Source organism: Patagioenas fasciata, chromosome 1, assembly GCF_037038585.1.
Source record: "Patagioenas fasciata isolate bPatFas1 chromosome 1, bPatFas1.hap1, whole genome shotgun sequence".
Taxonomy (NCBI): domain Eukaryota; kingdom Metazoa; phylum Chordata; class Aves; order Columbiformes; family Columbidae; genus Patagioenas; species Patagioenas fasciata.
The window spans coordinates 92127262-92151359 of NC_092520.1; the positions used below are offsets into that span (position 1 = coordinate 92127262).

At 41.7% G+C, this 24098-nt stretch overlaps 2 protein-coding genes across 7 annotated transcripts; both read right to left on the reverse strand.

Moving 5' to 3' along the window:
• Positions 1–580: 580 nt before the first annotated feature.
• Positions 581–14818, reverse strand: TMEM50B (transmembrane protein 50B). Of its 4 annotated transcripts, none has more exons than XM_065862544.2 (7): positions 14704–14818; positions 7558–7733; positions 6827–6939; positions 5751–5818; positions 4603–4695; positions 4340–4397; positions 581–2105 (listed from the first exon to the last, which is right to left on the reverse strand). In XM_065862544.2, the coding sequence occupies exons 2-7, from the start codon at positions 7654–7656 to the stop codon at positions 2060–2062; spliced, it is 477 nt and encodes a 158-aa protein (XP_065718616.1). In that variant the 5' UTR covers positions 7657–7733; positions 14704–14818; the 3' UTR covers positions 581–2059. The 4 variants fall into 4 exon arrangements, with proteins under 4 accessions (XP_065718616.1, XP_071666723.1, XP_065718617.1 ...); XM_071810622.1 differs by lacking the exon at positions 14704–14818 and adding an exon at positions 13781–14126; XM_065862545.2 differs by lacking the exon at positions 14704–14818 and adding an exon at positions 8193–8324.
• A 4597-nt stretch (positions 14819–19415) lies between these two features.
• DNAJC28 (DnaJ heat shock protein family (Hsp40) member C28) lies at positions 19416–22778 on the reverse strand. Of its 3 annotated transcripts, none has more exons than XM_065862683.2 (2): positions 22726–22778; positions 19416–20797 (listed from the first exon to the last, which is right to left on the reverse strand). In XM_065862683.2, exon 2 carries the CDS (start codon positions 20742–20744, stop codon positions 19626–19628), a length of 1119 nt encoding a protein of 372 aa, XP_065718755.1. In that variant the 5' UTR covers positions 20745–20797; positions 22726–22778; the 3' UTR covers positions 19416–19625. The 3 variants fall into 3 exon arrangements, with proteins under 3 accessions (XP_065718755.1, XP_065718753.1, XP_071666715.1); XM_065862681.2 differs by having other exon boundaries at positions 22608–22768; XM_071810614.1 differs by lacking the exon at positions 22726–22778 and adding an exon at positions 21654–22293.
• Between the last annotated feature and the right edge of the window lie 1320 nt (positions 22779–24098).

The following is a 24098-nucleotide window of genomic DNA, read 5'->3' on the forward strand; positions in this document are numbered from 1 at the left end:
TAAACCAAGGCATCACCTAAAATCCACCTTGGCCTGTGCTTCAGCTACCTGTGGTGTAAAAGTGGACCTCAGGATATTTTAAATGATGTGTACATGGTTCTTACACTACACCTGTTGTCAGTGTAGGATACTCTAGAAAAGACACATCCTCCAAGCTGTCTCTTCTCTTAGCAGCTGTATAGAGAGCATGATCACTCCACTGCTCTCAAACCCAAGGGATGGGCAAAAAATACTTGGAAGAAAGCAAAGTTCTGGTAGAAAATGCAGGTAACGCTTGCCCTGGTCTTAAGAAAACTGGTTTTTAACCAGGCACTTGCATTAAAGCAGGTGGGAAGAGGTCTTCCAGAGTCAAACACAGCTCATGCTGCTCAAATGTCACACGCAAGACACAAATGCAAGAGTAGTTAAAAGCTACACTTAGTTTTCTCACTTAGTAAAAAAAACCAGTCCCAAGCAAGAAACTGACAGACCCGAAAACAAAACCTTGATTTTACTTAATAGCTGGTATAAGACTTGCTTAAAGGTCACTACTATGTGAGCTAAGGAGTACTACTGTACAATTACCTTGTGAAGTTCACTATTTTGAGAATAAGATAAAGTTTATTGCAGTTTTCTGAAATTACAACCCAACGGACAACCTCTGTACAAAGCTCTGATTAACACCAGTGAATATAGTGTAACTCACTGCAGGATGGTGAAATCAGGACAAAGTTAGTCTAGCCAGTAGCACAATTTCAGCTGCAGTATTCGCTTCATATTCTGCCCACTGGAGAGATTCCCACAAGGGAGCAATTAAATGACTAACAGTATGCAGTGACCACGCACAGCACTTACATTCTGAAGTTTAATACCATTTGGCCAGCAATTTCAATACATGGAAAGTTATAAAAGCTTTTAGACACAAGGTAGATTCAAAAGCTTTAAAAACCGCATAGAACTCCTAGGAGAAGGAAGTCACCAACAGTAAGATCAATACACAAGATCAGCCTAAAGCTGTAAAACATCATTATTCTCCCTTTCTGTATACCCCAGCTAGAAGAAACTGGATTTCAGTAATGGAAGCATTCCCATAAAGTGCCTGTGAAATTTAGGAAATAAATACATTTTAACTGGGGCAAACAGCAGTCCCAAAACTGGCGATTATTTCAAAGAAAGATTGTTAGCAATAAATATATCTGCTATATCCCCACCTGAAATGCTTGCCTTTTAGACAGAAAAGGTAATAGGCAGCAGGATAACTGTTGATCAGCAAAAAGCTTCCCCTGAAGAAAACTGAGTCTGACTGGGTTCAATTGTTTTGTTTTTTTAATTCTAACATCAGTAAATGCTTTGAGAACTAATCGGTATCCATCACACTGAATGACATGAAACTAATTCTATGGACTGTGGTGCTACCAAATGTCATTTGTGCTATAGCAATCAGAATTCAAGAACAATTTTGCCATGCAGAACCTGCTTAATATAGGGCCTTGTTTAAAAACTCATAACCTTTTTACAAAAAAATAGCTACTTTAAATTCTTCTGAAGAGTTATACAAAAATCTTAAAATCAGCTCTTACCTAAGCATACAATAGAATTTACCCTCATTAAATACAGGCTTAGCTGGGTCACATCCATGCACTGACAGCTCTCAGGTATATGGGCAGCCCTTGCTGTCAGCCCTGGCAAAACTGGCTCTAGCTCAGCTAAGCATAAAAGCAGCAACCCCTTTGACAGGGTACGGGGGCTTTATCCTGCTTGTTCACCAACAGTTCCAGTGAGGTCTCTGACACATGTGAAGGTTTGGAAGATCAAGTCTTAGGAGTTGATGGAAACCCATGTATTTGGAGAAATAAACCTGAAGATTTCAGAAAGACAGGCTGACATTCCCTTTTTAAGATATATACAGTCCTATGTACATATTCACAAATCTGTTCTGTGAAAAGAGGGAGCTTATTACAGAAACTGTAATTTATCTCTGTTCATACAATTTAGAAAGCAAAAACAAGTAAATGTAAATATATCTAGATACATAGTATGACATAGCAACCATGGAATAGACAATGCTGTATGTGATGTCTCATCCCCATAACTCTTCTGTTCTTCCAAACTTGTAGATCAGAGTACTAAAGGGGAAAAAAAATAAATCAGACAATACGTAAGGTAGAAAAGGTGATTTTAATTATATCCTTATAATTTAATACAATCTGTACTGCCAATCAACATCCCCCCAGTAACTGTAATTTTTACTCAAGTCAGTATCTACTTTTTGTACTTATATTTAATTTACTGTGCATTGCTAAAACTACAATATACAGCTGAAGCAACTGCTCAAATAAAAAAATTGCCAGTCTCATAGTACAAGCAGCTGCCCTTCTGAAAGAAAAAAAAAAACAACTGGTATTTAGGACATTCTAGGACCAATCCACAAAGTTACAGAGCAGTAAGTCTCACCTGGGCACCTGGCAATCAGCTGAACATAACGCATCATCCTAGCAATCTTAGCAATTACATTCTTATGAGCTAATCAGAAAGAAGATCCTATGGTGGATAAGTATTTTTTGTATAGGTGGTAAGAAGGGCACAGTCACAATAAATCATAAGAGAATGAAGAGGGAGGGAAATGAGAAATATTGACACTGATAACAACAATAACAAGCTAGACACCTGGGTGATTAACTAGAGAAGAGAACCACGAATACAGCACGTTAAACCAAGTAAAAAAAGTGATGGAGTCACAACCAGTCACAAGTTCTGAAGGAGACACAAGGTTCAGGGAATAGAGACATTACAGAACAACACAGATGGAAGACAATCTGATTCAAACAGAACAAAAGTTTTCTATAAGGACACTGAGGAGTGCTAAGGAAAAGAGTCTACGGCGATAGATGGACTTCTCAAATGTTTCTGCCTAAAGTGTGCAGTGGGCTAAAACACAAAGAGATTTTTTTTTTTTTTTTTTTTTTAAATAACAAAGCTATAATTTATCTCATAGTTCATATCTATAAAACAAATTTTAGAAGACAAAAGAAAACAAATAAACCTAAAATATATCTACAAACAGAATACAATAGAAACTAAGGAATGGCACTTTCAGAAACAAAAAGTAGCTTCAGAAATAAGTTCATCAAACTGCTGAAATAAGACTAAAAATTTCAGGCATGGTGAAACTATTCTCAGATGTCTGCCTGCATCAGTATCCCATTTCAATCATGCGCAAGGCTACAGAAGAGATTTAGGAACTGCTATTTTCTGCAAGAACACGGCTGATTTTCCAATCAAGGAAGCACAGGAAAGCCTGCCAATCTAGCTGGCTGCAAAGTACTTGATATGGTATTAGAAGGCAAATTGTTAGCACAGTAATTTAAGTGGGTAAGAACTTGCTAAATAGAAGGTTATGTGAACTTTTCAGTGACAGATCTTGGAGCTTACTTACACTATTTAATACGTCCATTGTCTTTTATTAATTCATAAAATTCATGGATTGCAGTATGCATTGTAGATATAAAAAGACTTGTTACAGATACGGATAGTTTCTAAATGTCATATGATACACTTAATGATATTCAGCAAAATAAAATAAATGAAGTGTAACATTACAAAACATACCATCAGGCTCTTTGGGGGGGGGGGGGGGGGGCGGAAATCACTCTTGATAACTGAGAGCTCATCCAGTCAAAACAAATCCAGGTGTATCAATTATCAGATAATCGAGCCATTGGTGTGAAATAGTCAGGAAAAGGACAACAGGATCTCCCACCAACCACTGTAATGATACATGCCAAGGTACGTGTAGTACAGAAATGAAGGCATTCTTGCCATTTTCGAAAGACAATGACAATATCTCATCCAGAATACTGTCCATATCCTTGGTCATCCACATTCCAGAGCTGTAAATTCAGTGAGACTAGAAAGGGCTAGACTAACAGGAGCATGAGGGGAATAAAGAGCCTCTCACAGGCTGAGAACGGGCAAATAAAGCACAGTTCCTAAGCACTGGAGCAAAGGGAGTAGAAAAAGTAGCAGAGTGAAAAAAAAAATGTAGTTGTTTAGCAAAAGTGTGATCAGTTTATGCATTGAATACTAATACATCATTTATCTGGAGAATGTCACTTTACTCAGCAGCCCAAGAGGTCCCTTTGGCTTACATGCCACCCTCCTCAAGTAAAGGTCAGGGTGGGTAATAAACTGAAATATGGAGGGTTCTGCACTGAGATCAGTGAATTCCACTTTGTGGAAGATCCAAGCCTGGAGTCAGCCTCCAGCTTTCAGAAATTATTTTCCAGGAGCATCGATGTGCATGGAAGCAGGTAAGTCAGACACTCTTTTGGAAGGAGGGAAATTTGCCCAGATAACTTACCTGAAAAATATCAATGCATTTTGGAAAAACACTGCTAATCCAGGGTAAACGTTAGTGTCTGCAAAGTAAGTAACAAAGGAAATATTAAGTTCTTTTGTATTGGAAGGTAAATTTAAAACACAATTTATAGTATTATTCCCTCGCTACCAAACTAGACGGTGTGGCTCTGACAAGAACAGACCACACACTTTCATTCTTCTGGATTTTCTGCCTTTTGGCTGACAGCAATAGTACTTTCTAGATGTGAAAATAAATTAACTTACTCTGTGTAACATACGCTCCAAAAAGAATCCACATTGAAGCAATAAGTGAACCAAACATCAACATAAAGCCAATGAAGAGCCAGACACGAGCACCTGCAGGAAATATTAAGACCTCTGAGAACAATGTAGACTATTATCCATAGAGACAAATGATCCGAGCTACTGCTCTATTATGATACAATATGCTATTTTGCTGAAGGCACAAAGGCAAAGGATTAAAACTCTGAGGCAAAGGTAAGATAAACCAAAATTTGTATTCTCTAGTAAAACACAGAATAGCTGGATTCGTCAAATTTTAGTAAGCAGACGCAATTTCCCCTCACCTGTGGGGAATGCCTGTAACACTACTCAACAAAACTTGCACCAGTGATGAGGTACTTTGCCCAAGCTACAGTGTTGCTGAGGTAAAGATGCCATTCTATTAGGGTACGTATAATAGATGCTTCCCATGTTTATTTCAGAAAGATATTTTCAGATGGACAACATTTACTATAACTAGACATTACCTACTGAAAACGGAAGATGATGCCATTGAAAACAATCAACCTTGCTCATGGCAAAGAAAAAATATTTCTGTGCAAAGATTATCTTGAGCTGATTTATGACACACACACAAAACCCCCATCATACACTAGTTCAGAAAAAAAAAAAAACAGTAGATCCTACCAGATTTCTAGTGAGGTGTTCTACAAATCACATGAAAACAGATGCTGGGATCCACATGGGAAACAGTAAGGGAATTACGAATGAAAGCAGAGAGAGGACAGCAGGGCCACAGACATCGCACAGTAGGTGACATACAAAGGAAACAGGGCGTTTGTGACATGTTCTAAAATAAGACATTGCTAAGGAATGTCTGTTCCATGGCCTACCACAAGGCCAAAGTTTATTTCTCTCATCAGCTGTACAGGATTTGCAGGGGAAAGTTTAAGTATTCAAGATACACAGAAGTCAATTTTTTCAAGTTCACTTTTTTAAACAAAGATATTACTTACCTCCAACTGTTATTTTTGTAAATAAATTAACTTCACAGAATTTCTCTTCTACTCCTTAACTACTGATTACAATTTAACCACCAGTTTGAAAAAACTTAACACCACCTAAATAATCAGTCTTTCAACTCAACATGATTTTTAGAATTAATTTACCTGTTCTTCCTAAGCATCCATCACTGTAGCTGTCTCCTCTCACCTGTGCATTTGATACAGCATTTATCCTAGGAACAAAAGAGTGTATACACTTCAGATTATTAGAAAAATCAGTTTGAAGTTATAAGTAAAAAGCTAGCTTTTTTAAGATGCAAAAAATTCTGGGAAAACTATTTGGCATTCTGCACAGTCACATACTATTATATGTCCCTTAATGGAATGATTCTAGCTGGGTTTCAAGCAAACCCCATATTTGTTCATAAGTTTTACTTAAATTTTCACATTAGCAGACCTGTAAGATGAAAGAATTTCCCTTTTCAGCAACTGAAATATTCCTGGTCACTTTCTGGCTGTTTAAGTTTTTAAAATATGTAAAGGCACTTCACAGGAGTAACAATAGCCAGTAACACAGTGCTCTCATGGTTATGATAAAAGTTGTTTTCCTTCACAACAAAACACACAAATATTCAAGTGAGAGACACCCTGCAAGGAGCTACACTGCTGAGGAAAAGAACCCAGAAACTTTCAGATACTAAGTGTTAAGAAAGTCTTGCATAATCAAATGCATCTTTTTCTCCTCGCTGATATTGTATGGTTCAATAAAAGCTATTACTTCTCCTTCAAGCTTGCCACGTTTACATCTTTATAACAATAGCTATAATACTACTACTTTATTTTAAAATGGAGGAAGATGCAATTAAGTGTTTTATACTGAGATAAGCAACTGGGCAGCATTACATGAATTTTGATCTAAGAATCAAAACACTTATTACAGAAAGCCTCTTGCATAAAGGAAGATCTACTTTCTTATATTCAGTAAAAATTTATAGGAAACGCAATTTACCCTAAACAGATGGGGGGAACAGACAGAACAATGAATGAACAGACTAAGATCAGAAACAAAGTTCACAGCTAGAAGAAAAAAGACCTTTACATTACCATGCAGAGAAGTACAAGATTATTTGCAAGTTATTTATAACGAAGTGATTCAAAGTTTTATCATATACCACATTGTCTAGTAATAACCATGTTTAACAGCTCATGTTTATTTTATAAATGCCTTTATATACACTTACATGAAAAAAGCTAGTGTTGAAAACACCCCACAGGTATGGAACGCGTGGTTCATTTGTTCTGGCTTGGGGTAAACTACTGCAGCATCTATCATTATCCACCAACCTGTGAAAAACTACAAATAAAACAGACCAGTATTATGAGGCTGGAAGGGTATAGAGACAGGCAGACAAAACATGGCAGATGTTCATGCATACCATTGGTTTGTCCTTTAACAAGTACAAACTACTCCAGAAAGGTATTATCTTTAAGTCAGCTTTAAGTTGCATATCTGTTTGATATGCAAGTTCCGCATAAACCTTAACGTTGATGTTTTCAGAAGAGCATTTGGGAATCAGTCACATTTTCTATTCAAATTAGATACCAGTGTATGGGTAAATTCCCTGTACAGCTTTAAGAACAAGAATCTAGATTCTAAACGCATTCAAGACATGAACTGTAGGATAACATAGGTGTTGTAATGGAACTAATCATGCTAAAAATCCACTAGGAATTTCAATCTTTTTTAAAGAGGAGATAGCAGAACTGATACATCATTACTAAATGAAATGCAATGCTACGCGACCTGTAAAAAAGCTGCCTAACAATTATATTTTTTAAAAGTATAAAGAAATATACGGGATTAAGGTGCACCTAAGGAGTGAACCTTCACAACATACGAAACAAAACTATAACTTAGTTGTACTTCCAAATTTTTCAACATACTTACGACTCACATCCATTCAAAACTTACCAATACGCCTGCAACTATTGAAGCGATGGCATTTCTTCGTTCACTCCAGTCAATACACTCACATTCTGGCCACCGGAAGTTGTCTAGGAATCCTGCCATTTCCTCAAAGATTAGATTGCCCTTCTTATTTTGTACTTATACATGAATTCTTCCATTAACAACTGTGTCCTGAATACCTGAAACACAGCCAAAGATTCATTTAATACAAAGTAGTGAAAACTTCAGATGTTTGACAACCATCACAAACAATCTTTCCAACCTGTGGTGTTTTGGTTTGGCTGTTGTGGTTTGTTTTTTGCTTTGTTTTTGAACAGAATTAAGTATCCCATATACTCTGTGGATTCTATATTAAGCTATATTCAAACAACCTACCTTCCAAACAGAATTACAAAATAAAATCATCACATGAACCCAAAACTTATGTACTACATATAAATTATTGTATCTGAAACAGAAAATAAATTAAATAGAATGTATTGCTTATTCAAAGGTACGAAACACAAAAATAAAAGAAAAAAAGCAGGAGCGAATAAGGAAATCTTTCAATTTCAGTTTCATCTTCAAAACATAACCCTCTCTCTGGAATTAGCAGTTCAAAATAGTAAGATACATACAACAGGGCTCCACACACATACCAGAACTTGGTCTTTGAGCCAGGCCAAGGAACCTTGCTTAAGATACACATATTTCCAGTCTCCAAATGAGATAATGTAATGCCTTTCTAGCATAGGAAGAAAAGAAATCAAGAAAGTGAATCAACTAATACCAAGAGTAAAGAATGTCCTAATCCACAGAGAGAGGATCACACAAAACTTTAAATATAGGAAGAAGAAAGCAAAGTTAATTAGTGTTACAAAGTGACTACTAAAACAACACAGTTCTCAAACAATTTGGTAAGACAGTAGCTATAGAAGATTCTGGACAAGTATCTATTCTCATACTGTAAGACGATTAGCATCTACAGTTTGAACATCAGAAGTTAGAAGATTCACAGTTTTTCTATTTAGCAGTGACTCACAGCCACTTTTAATACCATTCTATTTTCTTTCAATATTGTCAACTTCTGTATTTTCCCAACCTGACATAAATTCCAGACAGTTCTTAAAGGCTAACGACAGACAAATGTTCTTTACAGTTATGTTACAGAACAGACTGATGTAGAATATTTTCCTGGTTAATAATGTTAATTAGAAGTCTACATTAAGTGAAATAAAAATAAATAAGTAAACAGAGTTTACCCACACTACAAAAACAGGCCACCTCCTATCAGTAAGAGAAAAAAGTTTGTCATCCCAAATCTAGTTTCAGAAATCCATACTTATGACACTGCCTTAAAGGACTAAAATTAATCACTCAATTCCAAAAATATTTTTCTTTTGTACAGTATTTGGGCTCAGAGTTATTTTCCTAGAGCACACTTTTGCTTAGCAATTTTCAGATCCCTATTGCTTCTACAACTTTTACACAAGACTGCCACACACACTGTGCTATTACAGATTTATGACTGCTCCTATAGCCCTTCCTTCTTTTCCACTCTTAAAATGTCTCCATCTGTACTTCATTTGTTCCTCTTCAAGTCCTGAATGTGCCTCTTCCTCATCCAGCAGCAACCCTTCCTTTCCCCTCCCAGCTCCTCGCCCACACACACTGGAACACAGCTTACAGTTCCGACTGCTCTCGTTACTACAGACTACACGGTTCTCACCCTGAAAAGCAAATAGACAAACGTGCTATTTCTTCTCTCCACTGGACACAACAGTGGTTATGTCAAATCTACCAAATTTATTACCTTGCCTGTAAATACACTCTCAGTCATTTTCAGAATGACTGAAGCTGTACTCCTTCAAAGCTAAACTTTCCTTTGGAATTTTTTCCACAATGGGCCATTTAAATAGAATAAACATATCTAAATAAAATCACCTCCTTCAAATATAATGTAAAGTTCTATTACCATTCAGAAACCAAGTCAAGAGAAGCCACTGAATAAAACAATTTCAGATATGTCAACAACAACAGAAATTATTTTTCACCTTCTACTTGGATGCCATCCAGAGGTACCTTGACAGGATGGAGAAATGCACTGACTGAAACCTCATGAAGTACAACAAGGGGAATTGCCCAGTCTTGCACCTGGGGAGGGACAACCCTGTGCTGGGGGCTGTCCAGCTGGAAAGCAGCTTGACAGAAAAGGACCTGGTGCTCCTGGTGGACAGCATGCTGAACATGAGCCAGTGATGCACCCTTGTAGCAAAGAAGGCTACTGGTGCTCTGGGCTGCATTAGGCAAAGCATTGCCAGCAGGTGAAGGGGGGTGATCCTGCCCCTCTGTTCAGCACTGGTGAGGCCACAGCAGAAGTGTTGTGTCAGTTCTGGGCTCCCCAGTACAAAAGAGACATGGACACACTAGAGAGAGCCAACAAAGGGCTGTGAAGATGATGAAGGGACTGGAGCTTATCTCCTATGAGGAAAGTCTGGGAGAGCTGGGACTGTTCAGCCTCAAGAAGGCTCAGGGAGATCTCATCAAAATATACAGATACCTGAAGAGAGGGAACAGAGAGGACAGAGCGAGGCTCTTCTCAGTGGTGCCCAGTGACAGGACCAGAGGCAACAGGCACCAATAGGAACACAGGAGGCTCCACCTGAACATCAGGAAACATTTTCTCATGGTGAGGATAACCAAGCACTGGCACAAGTTGCTCAGAGAGGTTGTAGAGTCTCCATCCTTGGAGATATTCAAAAGCCATCTGGGCAACTGGCTTTGGGTGGCTCTGTTTGAGCAGCGGGGCTGGACCAGATGCCCTCCAGAGGTACCTTCCAACCTCAACACTTCTGTGGTTCTTAAGAAACAGCCTGTTAAATTCTTGGATGACTTAATGAAAGAAATGTTCTTACTGCTACAAAAATGCTCTAGTTTAAAAGGCTAAAACGAAAAAAAAGCATTGCCTTCTATGATTTTAAGGGGATATAGTTTGTTTTTCCAGCTAATATAATTAAGCACACTTCCAATCCAAAACCTAGCATTTATCCTAGTAAAACCCTTTCAACTTTGCAAAGTCAGTAATGATAAACATTACGGATACCATACATTACACAAAACCCGGTCATAATTATGAAGCATTTTTTTAAACATTAGATGACAAAACAGAGGCATTTTGCTTATTTAAAAAATCTGAGACAAAAATATCTCTGACTACTTAATTTTATTGGATATCAAATGGAGTTTTCACAACCGCATTAGTGACAAAGAAGTAAAGCTAGGGAGACCAGAAAAAGTTTTTTTTAATACCTTCCAAGATACAGGGCAAACTTCTGCTAAAGCATATTATTTCAACAAAAACTGTATTTTTGGTGGTTGATACTGGTTCACAAACCTGAACTTTGCTTTAACCTTATCTTTGTGCTCAGGAGAGAAACATCCTATATAACGTGAATAGGTAAGATAAACACTATCTGCTGGCAGTCTTTCTGCAACAGAGACTCTGACAACACAATTCCCCCATTTCACTGAAATGACAAACAAGGAGAAACAAGGTGCAGGGAATTTGCAACAGAACACAGACACAAGAAGTGCAGCATTATTTCTACATGTGTCTAGTGCCAGAAAGTTGCTTTGATTCACAAAGAAAGTTTAGTGCTAGAGCAGGCATGCAGTAAAAGGAAACAGAGGTACTAATACTGCTGCCCTTTTTTTTAAGATTATCTAAACAGAATTCTGCAAAGGAGTCTTTCAGAGGTATTTCAAGAGACCCCCACTTGATAGTAAAAATAATTAAACATTTCTCTCACAAATTATGTAGCTTCATATGTGTACAGCCTTCACAGACACATGACTAAAAAGCAGTGGTACACCATTTCTTCCACCATTACTGAATGCATCTACACTCTATGACCAACCTGTGGGTATTCCTGTCTTTGCGAAGACAATACCATCTCTGATCAAATGCACACCCAGTTGAGCACAACCATATGTAGAGAGCAAAACAAATAAGGGGTGTGAGTTTTCACAAAAAAAGGACAGCAGGAAACAGACTGCAGAATGCCAGAACAATTAATCCAGCCTGAAGTCCCATTAACTGCTTTCCTGTGCTCTCATTTAAAAGGGAAGCATAGTGCCTATCGGACTTGCTGGAAGGACTGACAGTACAGAGCCAACCCCAAAGCAACAGGCTGGCCACCCTCTCACATGCTGTTAAATGCACACTTAGCTATTATACAATACTGGTTTAAATATGCTAGAGGGAAAGGGTGCACTGACACCCTAGAGGGAAGGGACATCATCCAAAGGGACCTTGACAGGCTTGAGGAGCACGCCCACACAAACCTCTTGAAGTTCAATGCAGCCAAGTGCAAGGTCCTGCACCTGGGCTGGGGCAACCCTCAGTATGAATACAGAGTGGAGGATGAATGGATTGGGAACAGTCCTGTGGAAAAAAGGACATGAGCCGGCATGAGCCCAGAAAGCAAATCATATCCTGAGCTGCATAACAAGCAGGTTGAGGGAGGTGATTCTGCTGCTCTGCCCACCTGCAATACTGTGTCCAGCTCTGGGGTCCCCAGTACAAGACAGACATGGAGCTGTTAGAGTGGGTCCAGGGGGGAGAGCCACAAAAACAGAGGTGTCCCATTTGGGAAGGCTGCAACACCTCTCCTACAAGACAGGCTGAGAGAGTTGGGGTTGTTAAGTCTGGACAAAAGAAGGCTCGGGGGAGACCTCATTGCAGTCTTTCAATATATATAAGGGGATTATAAGAAAGATGGCAGATAGACTTTTTACCAAAGCCTGTTGTGACAGGACAAGAGGCAACTGTTTGTAACTGAAAAGGGGAGATTTAGACTAGATATTAGGAAGAAATTCTTCACTATAAGGGTGGAGAGACACTGGAACAGGCTGCCCAGAGAAGCTGTGGATGTCCCATCCCTGGAAGTGTTTAAGGACAGGCTGGATGGGGCTTTGAGCAACCTGGTCTAGTGGAAGGTGCTCCTGCCCATGGCAGAGGGGTTGGACTGGATGATCTTTAAGGTCCCTTCTGACCCAAACCATTCCGTGCTTCTATCTTAAAGCTCCATAGCTTAAACCCCTAGCAAAGAAGGAAGAAAATAATAAGCTATATTTCAACTGTGAAAGACCACTGACATTGTGAAGCTGAGTCTTCAACAGGACCACAAGAGCTAGGCTAAGTTTTTTCCTCATAAGTGTTAAGTATGCACACAGAAGTTTCAGCCCAAATGTATCCTACTACACAGATGGAAAACTCTGATGAAGGCAGATGCTTTCAGCTGACTTTCTTAGCTAAATAAAGGTACAAAACTCACTCTCTTGGTTTAAATTTTTACAGTCACATACTTCACAGCAACACAACAGGTAAAACCCCTTGCACTAGCTGTCCTTCATTGCCCTTCCTACAATCTGTCTCCTCCCCTTTTCCAAGGGCAGACAGTCTCCCACTGCTCTCAGGAAACATTTCTCACTCATGTCCAGTAAACAGAAACACAAGAACACTTACAAAAACAAACTGGTGACTGAAGAACTAACAAGGGCACTTACACTCACTGTAAAAATATTTGGTAGATGCTAGCATGTCAGTTAAAACAACCAGTATATTACTCAGACAAATGACGTGAAACGAAAACACAAGAAAGAATCCGAGTTCAAAATCTTCATCTGAACATCTGTGTCTCCCAAAATGAATAAACTTCATTTGAACAAAATATTAAAGTAGATGCTCAAAAATACAAAAATCGTGCACAAAATAAAAGCTGCACAAGGGCCCTAGTAGTACACAGTCAAGTTAAAAAGAATGGACCTTTCTGTCTCCGAAGAAGAAAGCAAAAGATAGGAGGAAGATAAGAAATTTCAAGCCAAAAAGAAAACCTTGTTTTCCTCGAAGATGACAGCACCTTCCACAAGCAACCAATAAGAATATGCTTTAAGCCACATACTTTCCCCATGTGCAAATACTATGAAAAGGTATTTGGCAGAGTCACTGTAAGGAGCTTCTGTGAACATTTCTATGAAGTCCACCACAATTTTTTAAAGGGGGGTCTTTCGACCACTCATTGCACTAATTACATGCAGTTTCACTTTCAGTTTCCCGTACACCATAGCACAATGCTATAGTGTCCAGTTTTTAAGTATTACAGAAAGACAGGAGAAAAGAAAGGAACTTCTAAATGAACCATACAAAAATAAGGCTGTGTGGCAAAATTATTAAACATGTAATCACCTTAAACAAATCTGCATGATGATCAACCCCAGAATAATTTGACTGTTGTCTATGGCAAGTATTCTTTAACAGCGCTACTAAAGTTTGAAGACTTCAGAGAGGCAGAAAAAAGGATCGATTCTGCAATTATCCACAGGCCTATTTTAGCTCATAGGAGTATACCATGTGCATCAATATTTACTTAATGAGCTCAAGCCATGACAGGGCAATATAAGGCAGAATCGCAAGCTGCAATCAAAGTCCAGACAGTAATTGTTATGCTGAAGGCAGTGCTACTTATAAAAATGAAGTGATTTTTTAAAAAATTCCATCTATGGTTCTCAAACTTTCTGCTCAGTACCACCGCCTCCTTTCCCAGATGCAGACAATGACCATGTGAGCAAGACCTGACTGTGGCCTTGCGGCGGGGACGGCCGGACCCCGCTGCCCCCCGGCCCCTCCAGCACCCAGAACCCGGTCTGGGGCTTCCCACGCCTGAGGCCGCGCTACGGCAGAAGGTCACGGCCTCGGCGTGAGGGGGACAGGGAAGCGCGGCCGGACACCCCCCGCCCCAAGCCCGAGGCGCGCAGAGCCCCTTCGCGCTGCCCCCGGCCAGCACCGAGGGGTGCGCGGGAGGGAGCCCTGAGCAACGGGTCCGGGACCGACGGAGCCGCCCGGGGCTCCGAGTGCAGGTGGGGGGAAGGAGCTGCTGCTGTCCGCGGCGGAGGCGGCAGCGGGGGTTCCGTCGCGGCCCGGTGAGGCGGCTCTGGGCACCGGGGCGCGCGACGGCCGTTGGCCGGAGGAGGCAAGGGGGCGCGCGCTGCCGCCGGACACGGGTGCCCCGTGCTCGCCTCCCGCCAACGCGCCCCCCGCCCCGCCTCCTCCCGCCCCCACCCCCTACCCCGCCGCCAGCGGAGCGGCAGGAAAACAACACCCGCACGTACCCCCTTGTCCTGGGCGAGACTCTTCCGCCTGCAGAGGTGAGGGGGCAGAGACCCGCGAGCGACGCGGCCGCCCGCCAATGGCAAGCTAGCGCTGCGCGTCACCGGAGGCTGGGTGAGGACGGGGCGCCACGATTGGGCGACGCTGCAGCCCACGCCAGCGAGTGGAGCTACAGACGGCAGGAGAGGTCGGCGCAATCCCCACCCCCTTTTTTTGCTGGGTGGGGGCTGTCGGGCGAGGCGGGGCCTGCTCGCCCCGCCCCCCTTACCCCTACCAATGCCTGCGGACCTGGGTGCCGCACCAGCCACCTCGCAAACCGTGTATGACCCATATCGCCGCACGCTGTCCCACGAGTGTAGTGCAATGCATTAACCTTTACGCTTTTCAAGTAGTTCTCCTATCAGAATATGCACACTCCACGACAAAATGCAGCTACACCTTAGCCCTGTGCCTGATTTAATAAACAGAATTAACAATTCCATGTTCTTCACTGTCCAGGAATAAGCATTACTGAATTACTTATTTCTGGCTTCACCACATGCCCCAGCTGGCTTCAACAGAGTCTTAAGTGGTAACTGACCCACCTGTACACCACCCTCATTAGCAGCCAGGTGATGTCACAATCCCATTTTCTGAAAGCTGTAAGGGAACAGGGGCTGGGGCTGGGCCAGGGCCAGCAGGGAGCCCTGCCCAGCATTAAGGGTTCAGGTTGGACATGAGGAACAGGTTCTCCCCCCAGAGGGTGGTGGAGCACTGGAACAGGCTCCCCAGGGAGGTGTCACAGCCCCAAGCCTGACAGTGTTCAAGAAGAGACTGGACAAGCCCTCAAACACATGGTGTGAACTGTGGGGTTGTCACATGCAGGGACAGGAGCTGGACTCGATGACCCTTGTGGGTCCCTTCCAACTCAGGACATTCTATGAGTACTCACCCCAGAATCCCTCCATACCTGCCTTGGCCAGGGAGAGCTGAGAGTGTTCCTACACATTTGAGTTGCACAATAGACATGAATAGACATCTGCTTGCAACTTGGCTTTAAATGTGCCCAAATCACACCAACCGACCCAAATTTTTGACTCTCAGTGAATTTCCTTCATGCTTCCCATGCACAGGATTCAGTTCTCATTTTCTGGCCTATTCCTTGCCAAAGTATTGGAAAGGAAGCCATACCAGCACCTTAAGAAAGAACCATCTTCTCATAAAATACAGACTGTTGCCCACTACAAAAGATTTGATGTAAAAATTTGAGAGATACTAAAGGAAAAATGTTCAATTGAATTAAGCGTTTAAGTTAGGAAAGGGATTGGTCTTGAAAAGCCATGCTCTGTAAAGATAAAAAAGTGCAGAATCAACCCAAAAAGTGAGAAGTAGAAATTTAGACCAAAAAAAAGAGGAAGGCATTTCAAGGATATTGCTCAAGAACAATCAAGAGCAGCACGGGGCAATAAGTAGGGAGAGGAGTGCTGTGAGAAAGGCCTATGAATACACAAACAAATGGCAACAGAATATTCAGTTACTTGTCAAACGACAGCTAAGCTGTGGACCCATGAAATCCCACTCAAAGTTAAAACTTGTACTCGGAGCCCTCTACTGCTCATCTCCCTTCTTTTTTTTCCTTCAGTTGCATGCACTCGCTGTGTTCCACAGGTCTGGAGCAAAGCCACAGTCTTCTTTTGAAGAAGTTCCCTCTTTTCCTGGCCCAGAGAAGACGCTACCCACTGCAGAGATTGTTAGTATCAACAGTTGTCTCCTACTCATGATGCTCAGCACAGTCCCATGAATAAAAACTTTTTAACAAAACTCTTGCTTTGCTCTTCCTTAGATCATAGCCATTTTCTTTTTAATTCACACATGCCTACTCTCCAACCTTTATTCCAGTTAATACATGTGCCACCACCTCCTCACCCTCATCCAGAAGCATCGCATGCTGTCTGCTTTGCCCCTAATCTTCTCTCTCCTTTCCAGACCCTTCCTATGACCCCTCCCACCCCCACGCATGCACACGCACGCTTCTGTTTTCTTAACAGCCAATCTCAGCTGTGGGCAGGTAAACTGCGTGGTTGCCACATTCAGGGAAACACAGCTGGTATGGAAACAACATCAAGGAAGACAACACACATCCCCTTCTCCCCCATAGTGGCATTTTCTTCCTCTCACAATAAAGATTTGCCACTCATCTGTCTCTTACAGCATGCCCTGCTTCTGCTTCTCACGACTTTAACTCCCTTTCTTCAAAGCCTTCTCTGTAACTCCATGTGCATCCTAAGAGCCGTTATTTATCTGGAACAGAAAGATATTCAGCAGGCCTCAACATTTACAGTGTGTATAGAAACTATTCAGTTTACAGGACAGCCTGAGAACTTTATTTCAGAGAGTCTACAGCTGTGCGTCTTTTCCTTTTACTGGAAAGCACCAACATGTGTAAGTGCACAGCTTCCTAATGGTGCTTGAAAGAGCCATCAGATTGTCAGGAAAGAAACAGATTCCTCACCCTGAGAAAAACTGATACCTCAATTGATATATCCTAATAATAAATATAAATAACACATTGTCTTTGTATTAAGATGTCAGCTAGATAAGCCTTTGAAGCCACACACTGTTATGGTAATTAGACCAACACATAGGGAGTTCTGGGAATAACCAACATGTATTTGTACCTGGAAGCAGCCATTATTTCATTCTTTTGAGGTCAGTAATAAGACAAGAGCTACCAAATTCAAATTAACAATCTGCTCTCAGATAGAAAAATTACTTCTGAAGGCCATCCTTTCCTGGGTTTTTCTAATTCCTATGCAGTACTTGGTACTACTTGTTCCAGAAGTACTAAATACTGCTTTTAAGATTTTGTGAGCTCAGAGCAACAAAAAATACACCAGTCCTGCAAAAATATCCTCCTCCACACACCTGGGGAAAACAAACATTTAAATTACTTTTTTCATCATCATTGCTGTAAATGTTGAAGAAGTGGATTTTTGTGCCTGGCAATTTTTCATTACAACAGTGTAAGGCTGATTTAAAGTGCTGAGAGTCAGGTCACATCTACTCCATTTTAAACCAAGTAGTTTTAAAAGGAACATAAAAATCACTCGCTATGCTGACTCATCCATTATGGCAGCTTAAATATTTAAACTGCTGATATTTATCTTTGTTGTGAGCCAAAGTGGATTCCATCAAAGCTGGATTTATTGCAATCTGGTTTCTATTTACTCTTGTGCAATGAATTCAATTTGCAATTAGCTCTTTTTAAATCTGTCACTGGATTTGTTTGAACAGCAATTCATATCCAATTCCTGTAGACCGTAAGAATCAAAAACTGATCTATTTTAAGAGTACTATGTCAAAGGACTTCCATAAAAGTATGTTCTAATTTACAGTTCTCATTAAATCAAGAATGCACAGATAAATTATTGAATAAGCATTCATACAGCTGCTAAAATGAGTGAAGAGCATGACCTAGGGGCAACAGATCAGTCTGCACACAATGCCATTCTTTTTACTTCTGCCACCTTAATTCCTACAGAAAGGTATGTCAAACGAAGCTGAGATTAGCCCTGTTTTCTAAGACACGACAAACATCTTGTCATTATTACTTCAGTGTTTTAACACAAAGGCTTGAAAGACCTATGACATTTACCATTACATTATATTCAATTAGATTACTAGATTATATAATAATCTCTGACAAACAATACTTCAATTAATCCATTCTACCAACAAATAGAAATAATGTTCAACCTGCATGTTAAGACGTCATCTTTACGAGCAAGAAGACCAAAAGGAATGTGTGCAGTGTTATCTGCCCAAAAGTAAACACATTAACTCAGACTCTGCTTGTGCTGGAGCATCTACAAAAGGATGGTTGTGATCATCATCCTGCTTTCATTTCTGAAACTTTGGGAGTGGAAATTCCCACTCCCTGGCATGCCACAGCCTAAGTGACACCTTTCCACAGACTGGCAGGGGACAGCACAACTCCTGCACAAGTGGAGACAATATCAGTCTGAGTAAAAAGGGCATGAGTGAGGTAAGGGGCCCACACAGATACTGATATACCTAGCGACATCTTTTCAAAGGCTAAGATCTCCAGGAGAAACAGATTGCCTGAGGAGTCAACAAGTTACCGAAGGCAAATAAATCTTTGGCATCATGGAGACTTTCCCACCCTGCAAGCCATTGCCCAGAAACTTTAATAGTACTGCAATATTTCACAGGAAGCTCTTCCATGCCAATATTAAAAAAATATTCAAACAGTGCAATAACTTTTGAAAATTAAGATTCCCTTTTACTCTTGCCCCCCAAAAAAGGTGCGACTAGGGTATGGTTTTGGCCAGTCTTCCTTATTTGCTTGGATGCTTTCCAAGACCTTCTTCTGTGTTAAAAGGCAGATACAAAACCAGACTTTTGCAGAATGTACAGTCTGAGTCCAGACATCCAGAATTCTCCCTTCATTCCCATTTAAATTAAATTTGAAGAGATGAGTATACTCTTGAAAAAATGCATGAAAGCTGTCAACAATTTATGAGCTGTAAGCATTTAAATAAGAAAGGATAAAGGTCAAACTAACATGGCACAGCAAGATCTCTAACTTCACTTCTTCCTTAAGGTGTTTCATTAGGCCTCAGGTTTAGTCTGTTCTCTTTTCAAAAGGTGAAAGTGATTATACTCTATGCTAAAGTGAAGCATTAATGTTAATTTAAACAGAAGGAAAATGAGCTGCAAGAGTATAACTGAATTTATTTGTTCCTTAACAATATTCACAAATCGAGAACTTGCAAAGGCAAAAGACAAACCAATTCCTTTTAACTGGTGTAACGGTGGACAGCTGGATTTTACATTTTCAGTGTACCTGAAATTCCTCTAGTGCTACAAGTTTCATCAATAAAGTGCATTCAAAACTTGACAAGACAGATGAATTAGCATTATCTTATTTCAAGGGAAGGTTTAACCACTTAAATAGAGAAGACTTCCATCCAAACCTTTTAACATTTTCCTCTTCATTTTCCTTTGTGTCTGAATTAGAAGCCTCTCTGTTTTCCATCAACGCTTCGTAAGTCTCTTGTGCTCGAACAATTTCTTTGTCTGCACTGAAGTGCACCATTTGTCTGCTCAGAATAGGGACAACTAAATTGAAGTTGTCAATTCTTTTGTTTAATTTCCTGATATCTTCTATAAATTGCTCACAAATACGATTCCATTGCTTTTGCGTATATGGTGTCATCGGCCCTCCAAGTTTACTTCTAGATGCCACAATACTCTTCCTTAACCGCTCAATAGTTTCCCGTATTTCTTTCTGCATCAGGATCCACTCTGGCTGGTATCCATTGTCTATCAGAATCCTGTTCAAGTTGTGAGTCATGGGGTCGATATGTGGACAGTCAGAAAACTTCTGCAAAGGTTTCCCTTTGCCACTGAGGTTGTCAAAGTCTCCTTTTGCCATAGACTCCTGGATGAGGTCCTCAACCAACCGTTCAACTGCCTGAGTTATTTTCACCTTTTTGCTCTGCTTCACATCTATGGCTTTCATTAGGTCAGTGGCAGCATACTGGCTTTCAAGTCTCTGCTTCCGGTATTCCAACACTTGTTCAGTAGCACGGTCTACTCGAAACTGCATGTATTGCTTTTCTCTTTGGCTGGGTGTTCCAAAACCAACACCTTCAAAGCTCAAGTAGTGTCTATGCTGCGGTGCTTTTGGTTTGAACTGGTCTTCCTCCTCTTCATTATTCTCTTTTGATTTCTTTTTGGTTGCCACATCACTGAGCACAACTCTGTATGCTTCTTCTACTTTCATAAATGCTTCTGAATCAGCTGTGGCAGAGCTGCTGTCTGGATGGTATTTTTTGGCAAGACTTCGATACGAGTTTCTGACATCATCAAGAGAACACCCTTCCTCAAGCTCAAGAATTTTGTAAGAGTCCTTGATGTTGCTTTTAGGTTTGTAACCTGACAACATTCTGTTGCCACAAACATAGGGAAACACATTAAGCTTTCTTGGAATCATTGCTTGACGTACCATTAAATGACGTGCTGTGTTGTTAGTCAGCATGACACAAAGCCACTTTGTATTTCTCCAGATGCAGCTACATTATAAACAATGACCTATAAACACATTTTTACAAAAATTGTGTTAAATATTGTTTTTAAACAACTTGTATGATTTAAGTCTTTAACTTGTTATATTATTTAAAGAAATCCCTACAAAATTTCACACAATCACAGAATGATTCAGAACCGTATACAATGTTCTTTCCTTTCACAGAATAATATTGAAATCTGTATTTCTTATAAATTACTATTGAGGTAGTAGTATTACAATGGAAACGAAAGTTAATTTACACGCTAGTTTTCTCCTGGTATACCAACAGTAGCACAGGTTTGTTTAGCACTGTGGAATTCCCAAAAGGCCACAGCTTTATCACATTTCTGCAAACTCAATGCAACATAAACTGGAAATATGCTTTATGTTGAACGGCAACCCTGCTGAAACAATTTTTCCCTTTTCCTCTATATTCCTCTATATTCAGCGATCAACTGAATTTTCTATTTACATACACCAGTGCCTCAAGATCTACTGCCTGATACATTCTTCAAGGATTATAGTACCCTTTCGGTATTTCAGAGCAACAATTGAAACAGCATTCAGATTATAGATTCAATTAGATTAACTCTTGTAACCCAGTGGGGCTCTCACATCCTAGTGGCCAATCTCCTTCATTTGTGCCAGGTAATGTTATAAATCTGGAACTCAGAATGGATCAATAGCAGACAAAATCTCACTCTGTCAGGAAAAACAGTGCTTCTGAATTATTTTGGGAAAGAGCAAAAGGAACATGTTTAGCAAAAGACAACATCAGTAATCTTCACACAAAATCAAAAGTAGAAAAGTATCATATAAACTGCACACATAATTTGCACACTGGCTAACTTCTATTTATTAATGAAAATCTGAGGAGACCTGCTGCACACATGATGCTCCTTCCACAGATCCATCAGTGATCCAAGATATGATCCAACATATCTTTTGCTGACTTCCTCTCCAAACTAGGTTAAATCAAGTTTAAGGAATAAACATTGTTTATATGTTCTGCATATAGCAAACTGCCCTCCTGCACTAAGCTACCTGAAAAGAGATGAGAAAGGTGATGCACTTGAGACTGGAGCAATCCTGAATGTTTTCAGTTGATTTTGATGCAGGTAATGTACTAAGTCATCAGCTTGTGGTTAATATAACGGACCTCATTAATATGTTGGGGGTTTTGCTTGTTTGTTTTCATTTATGATACAGATTAGTGATTTATTTCCTCTAGGTGGTTGGCAAAGATAACAATTTAGTTCCATATGGCCATAAAAATACGCGTAATTACTACTTTAATGGAAATATCAATTAACGCAATCTTGAAATTCAACATGCTGATCAGAACCAGGCTTTCTCCTAACTCTGTGGCCTTGATTGCGATAGCACTTAGACAGGGTGCCGGCTGGGGGGATTATTATTCCCCCGCCGCCCGAACTGGACTCTCCCCTCTGGGGCGAGGGAAAGGGTGACAGGACCGAGCCCCCCCGCGTAAGGCCGCTGCCGGCGGCAGAGTCCCGCCCCCCTCCGCCACCGAGCCTGGCGCACGAGACAGCCTTCCCCACAACCGGCGCCCCAACCGCCGCACCAGAACGGCCGCCCCCCAACCTCCGCCTCGCGTGAGCTGTGGGAACAAGGACGCGCTCGGGCTCCGGAAAGGGGCCAGCGCCCTAGGGAGACGCAGCACAAGGGGGCTGAAGAAAGCAGCGACGGGCAGGCGAGGAGCCGGGCAATGGGCACCCCTTCCTTCCCCAGGCTGTTATGTGGGGCGGGGGAGGCTACCCGCAGCGCCCCCGCTGCCCGTCATTCCCCGCTGCCCGTCATTCCCCGCCTCACCTGGTCCCCGCCGCCGCCCACCCTTCCCCCTCCTGCACAGCAACGCACAGCCCGAGGGGGGCGCGGCGAGCGCGAGCAATAGAGGAGGTGAAGGAAGAGGAGGGGCGGCTTCTTTTACCCTTCGCTCAAGGACGTCTACCTAAAGGCAGGAAGGACTCCCGAAAGGCCGGCCACACGCCGGCCACACCCCCTCCCCGCCCGCCCGCCCGCCCGCCAGCCAGCCAGCCAGCCAGCGGAGGGAGCCCGAGACCTGCCGCAGCCGCGCGCTGCCGCCTGACGCAGGCGCGGGGGCACGTGACTAAGCGGCGCGTGAATGGGCCGCGGGAGGCGCGGGGGTTACGTCGGGAGCAGCCGGCTGGCGCATGCGCAGTGTGGCTGAGGCAGTGTTCTCGTATATGCTTACGCACGTAGAGTGTAACCGCTTTTTAGCCTTCATGCTCCTGAATTAATTCCACCGTAGTACGTGACAAGCTCCCTTGCCTCTTCACCGGCTTGTGAATCTTAGAATCACAAAATCATTTGGGTTGGAAGCGACCCTCAAGATCATTGAGTCCAACCGTAATCTAAATCTAGCACTACACCACGTCCCTAAGAACCTTGTCTGTGTGCCGTTTAAACACCTCCAGGGATGGTGACTCCACCACTTCCCTGGGCAGTCTGTTCCAGTGCCTGACAACCCTTTCCATGAAGAATTTTTTCCTAATACCCAATCTGAACCTCCCCTGGCACAATTTGAGGCCATTTTCTCCTGTCAGTTTGCTAGCTGGAAGAAGAGACCAACACCCTCCATGCTACAACCTCCTTTCAGGTAGTTGTAGAGAGCAATAAGGTCTCCCCTCAGCCTCCTTTTCTCCAGGCTGAACAGCCCCAGTTCCCTCAGCTGCTCCTCATCAGACTTGTGCCCCAGACCCCCCTCCAGCTTCCCCTGCAGAGTTACCCTGACAAAACCTTGGTCTTTCACAGCCTTCTCGTCCTTGCCCGTAATATGGTTTTCAAAATGCTGTGAATGCCTCTGAGCAGCTGTGCTAGCAGCAGAGTACGTTGACATTCGTTGTGCACACCCAAAAAGGCAGTGCAGATCCATTGTAACGCAGAGCTCCCAATCTCTGCTGTGTTACTGCTGGGCAGGTAACGCCTGGTGGGTTTTCCCATGACCTCTGTGTGTGGCATCTCCTGCCTATAGGGGAATGGCAGCTTCAGCTAAAGAAGCCCCAAACCAGGAAACAGTTCTTATCCTCAGCCTGGAAAAGAGAACCCAGATGCACAAGCTAAAGGCCCAGTGGATGGAACACAACAATTTGGTTCCTCCCTGAACACCAGCATGTATTATTAGAAAACTAACAAACAAAAACCTTTGTGTCTTTTATTAATAGTACTTGATGGAGTATCGTTTAGCATGCTGCATATCCAGCCTGTGAAATGGCACTATTGATGTCTGAAAGGAAGCAATAACCACGCAAAGCAATCTGCCTCATTTTACAGCTTCCAGGA

Coding starts and splice junctions, on each gene's coding strand:
- TMEM50B (XM_065862544.2), bottom strand. CDS start 7,656: ATGGCAGGATTCCTAGACAACTTCCGGTGGCCAGAATGTGAGTGTATT. Junction 5,819..6,826: donor TCAACACTAGCTTTTTTCAT/GTAAGTGTATAT, acceptor TTTTGTTCCTAG/GATAAATGCTGTATCAAATG. Junction 2,106..4,339: donor AATGCATTGATATTTTTCAG/GTAAGTTATCTG, acceptor TTTCCCCTTTAG/TACTCTGATCTACAAGTTTG.
- DNAJC28 (XM_065862683.2), bottom strand. CDS start 20,744: ATGCTGACTAACAACACAGCACGTCATTTAATGGTACGTCAAGCAATG.